This window comes from Coregonus lavaretus (assembly GCF_964263955.1).
Source record: "Coregonus lavaretus genome assembly, chromosome: 20".
Taxonomy (NCBI): Eukaryota; Metazoa; Chordata; class Actinopteri; order Salmoniformes; family Salmonidae; genus Coregonus; species Coregonus lavaretus.
This window is the reverse complement of record NC_140007.1, coordinates 10,803,964-10,807,123: the sequence shown is the minus strand read 5'-3', so window position 1 is coordinate 10,807,123 and position 3,160 is coordinate 10,803,964. Positions and strand designations below refer to the sequence as shown.

General features: G+C 45.2%; 1 protein-coding gene across 1 annotated transcript; it reads right to left on the bottom strand.

The window, feature by feature from the left end:
* Positions 1-247: 247 nt before the first annotated feature.
* On the bottom strand, positions 248-2,753 carry LOC311147316 (vesicular inhibitory amino acid transporter-like; the record flags this gene model as incomplete). The annotated part of the gene is made up of 2 exons (XM_084184003.1): positions 248-1,495; positions 2,358-2,753. 2 exons carry the CDS (start codon positions 2,751-2,753, stop codon positions 308-310), a joined length of 1,584 nt encoding a protein of 527 aa, XP_084040129.1. The 3' UTR covers positions 248-307.
* Between the last annotated feature and the right edge of the window lie 407 nt (positions 2,754-3,160).

Here is a 3,160-nt window from a genome sequence, read left to right as displayed (position 1 = left end):
ATTTTCACATGGGTTGTGCTAACCTTGCCTGATCAAACCATGCATGATATTCAATGCTTCAGAGATGATCTATTCTCCAAGGACACTGCATTACCCCCTTCCAAGTTAACACAACATTTCAGTACTGAATACTGTACACTATGATTGTAAAGTTTATTATTGCACATTGTCATCACGAAGGCAAAAAAACTAAGTAAAACAATTACACAGTATCCCTTATGAGCTGTCAACCAGTCTGTCATTACGCGCCGATGATTAATGAAAGTATGACCAAATTGAAGGTACGGGCTACAGAGGTATAACGTTCTTATTCTTCGACTCCATATTTGAATGCCTCGATGAGCCCCTCTACTGAGTGAATAAATCCAGAAATGCTGCATATGCCCCCTATGACGAATATGGCGACGTCGAAGAACACGTGGTGCCATAAGAGTTTCCTCCACATCAGCTTTAGATGAAAGAGGGCCGGGAGAAGGAAGCACAACCCGGCGCCGGTAAGACTCCCGGTGAGGCCCATGAGGAGTGCGAAGTGAGGGACAAATATGGCCATTATCAACGTGAACACCACCAGGAGGCACCGGAGGCCCAGTCCCCAGGACTTAATCCTTCCTCCCGGCCCATAACAGTCAGGGAAAATAGCGCGCCCTCCATCCTGGAAAAAAGACTTCTCCAAGACCTCTACAGCAGCGAAGAATGGCAGCGGATATGACAGCAAGGCCTTAGCCACAAGGAACAGGTTGACCACCGCTCTGATGGTGGATGGCAGGTTGTCCGTGATGACCTCTTTGGTGGCATCTGCCCAAGTCAAGTAGGCCACCAGAGCGAACAGGCCCTTCAGGATGCAGGCTCCGATGTGGGTCCAGTCCATCATGCAGTGGAACTCGCTTGGCCTCTGCATGTTCCCCTCCAGCGAGGGCAGGAAGATCTGGGACGTGTAGCTGAAGACGATGATGCCGATGGAGATTGGGAACTTCTTGACATCAATATAGAACTTGACTTTGTCCCAGGCCCAGTCGCGGGCTCTGGAGAGGCAGTAGGCTATTACCAGAATGTTGATGACGAAGTGCGCGATAGTGCAGAGCAAGCTGAACTTGGACACGGCCTTGAGGCTCTTGAGGAACGCGCAAGGCAGGAGGGCGGCCGTGGCGACTACAGACCAGGCCTTCTGCGATACCGGCAGATTGGGGAAGCTGTTGACCATCAGGTTGCCACTGACCACCACGTACAGGATACAGGTCATGACCAACTCAATGATCTGAGCAACGTTAACGATATGCCCGCCCAGAGACGGGAACCGTGGCTGGCAGCACGCGTTGGCGATGTCCACGTAGGAGTCCCTCACGCGTACCAGAATTCCATCCTCGTTCTCTTCATACAGACACGCAATAAGAATCTTTCCGGTGTAACAACATACAACAGCGGCAAATATGATGAGAAAGAGTCCGAGGTATCCTCCGTGAAGAATGGCGTAGGGTAACCCAAGGACGAACATCCCCTGCGGATACACAAGCACAGTTGAGTCGTAATGGTCATGGTCTAATCAGTGACAGGCTCCCCGCCCCACATATTCAAGAAATGAATCACATTAAAAGTTGCATAATTATAACAAACAACATTTATCTGCATAATCATATGGCTAAATGTGTGAAAACCCTAATTTAACGATTGGAGTTGAGAGAAAAGTATAGGTCTGTCAGACCACTATAGCGTGCAGGCTCAGAATTTGATTTGAAACTATGCTTCTTTTTGTCGATATTAATATTAATTTTAAAATGTAAAAACTAAGATATTTTCTCACCAAGACTGGATTTAGTTTATATAATCCACTGTAAAATGTTATCAAGAATAATGAAGTGGCCCTAATTGTGCCTGAGGCTAATCCAAACCATTTTATTCATTCCAGATGGAGTTGGGTCTGTTTTTTACTGATAAGAAATAGGCTATCTAGAATAGATCCCTATTTTCCTTTAAAATCTCAAATGCTTCGTATTTAATTGACATCCTCGTCTGATGAAATGAAGGCAAATGCCATTATTTATGTTTAAAATATATATATTTAGGAAACATTTGTTTTAAGTTAGGGATTTTGAAATAAGAAGCCATAAAATTGGCCAATTCATTTATCTGGAAGAAATAAATGAAAGTCTATTTTTACATGTCAATGTCAAAAATTATAGTCATTTTAATGGTCTTTCAGTTTTTTGTAGAATGGAAATTGGTGTCCCCTGAATTATATAGCGTAATGCATTGTGCTCTGAAATTATTTGAATGGGCGTAAATTCCAAGGCGATTATTGACAATAGGCCTACATTGACACAGTAACAATATGTTCATGTCTTTCTTAAAATGATTTCTACCTGAATGGCATTGGTGACGTTCCACCCCGCTTCCCAAGAGGTAATTTTGGGTTTGACCTCTGATGCCAACTCGTTACATGCCCCAGTGTTCTTGAGGGAGGAGGATGATGGGCCGGTGCCATCTCTCTGGTAGTGGCTGTCCCCCTCCATCAACTCGTCTCCTCCGTCCATCTCTCCCCCTTCCTCGTCGCCCTGCATGATGTCCATCTGCATCCCCTGCCTGTAGTCATAATCCAAGTCATCGCAGTCCACGAACCCCAGACCCTCTTCATCCGTAGCGGCCTGGAAGCCCAATCTGGCAAACACTCCGCTGACCTTGGCCTGCGACTTATTGGACACTGTGTTGGCCGCATTGGTCAGCTTGTTGCCGATCTTGTGTCGAATTAAGTGAGCCATTGTTATGAGTTAAATGTGAATCTTCAGATATCAATTGGATCAAATATGAAAATTGTTGAATAAATACATGCAGTGTGGTTATTAGCTATTTTGGCTGCTGCTGCTGCTGTGAGAGAAAGATAACCATGCCTGTTGCCAAGACGTTTCGACGTTGCTCTTAACGGCTGTCCAACCGTTACATCCACACAGGCTGTCGTTAAAATGCCGTCTGTTGGTCTTGATTATCCATGTCACTCTCAAATCCCTCCTGTCACTTACTTGGCATCAGAAGAAACGAAGCAAAACAATTCCTCCTAATTCAAATTGATCAAGTTGCTTCTTCTAAACTGCTTAACCTCTCCATGTAGTTGTCCGTGTTAGTCTTGATGCAGCACTCAGCTTTGCGGCAGCGGTGACAAGTGCAAACC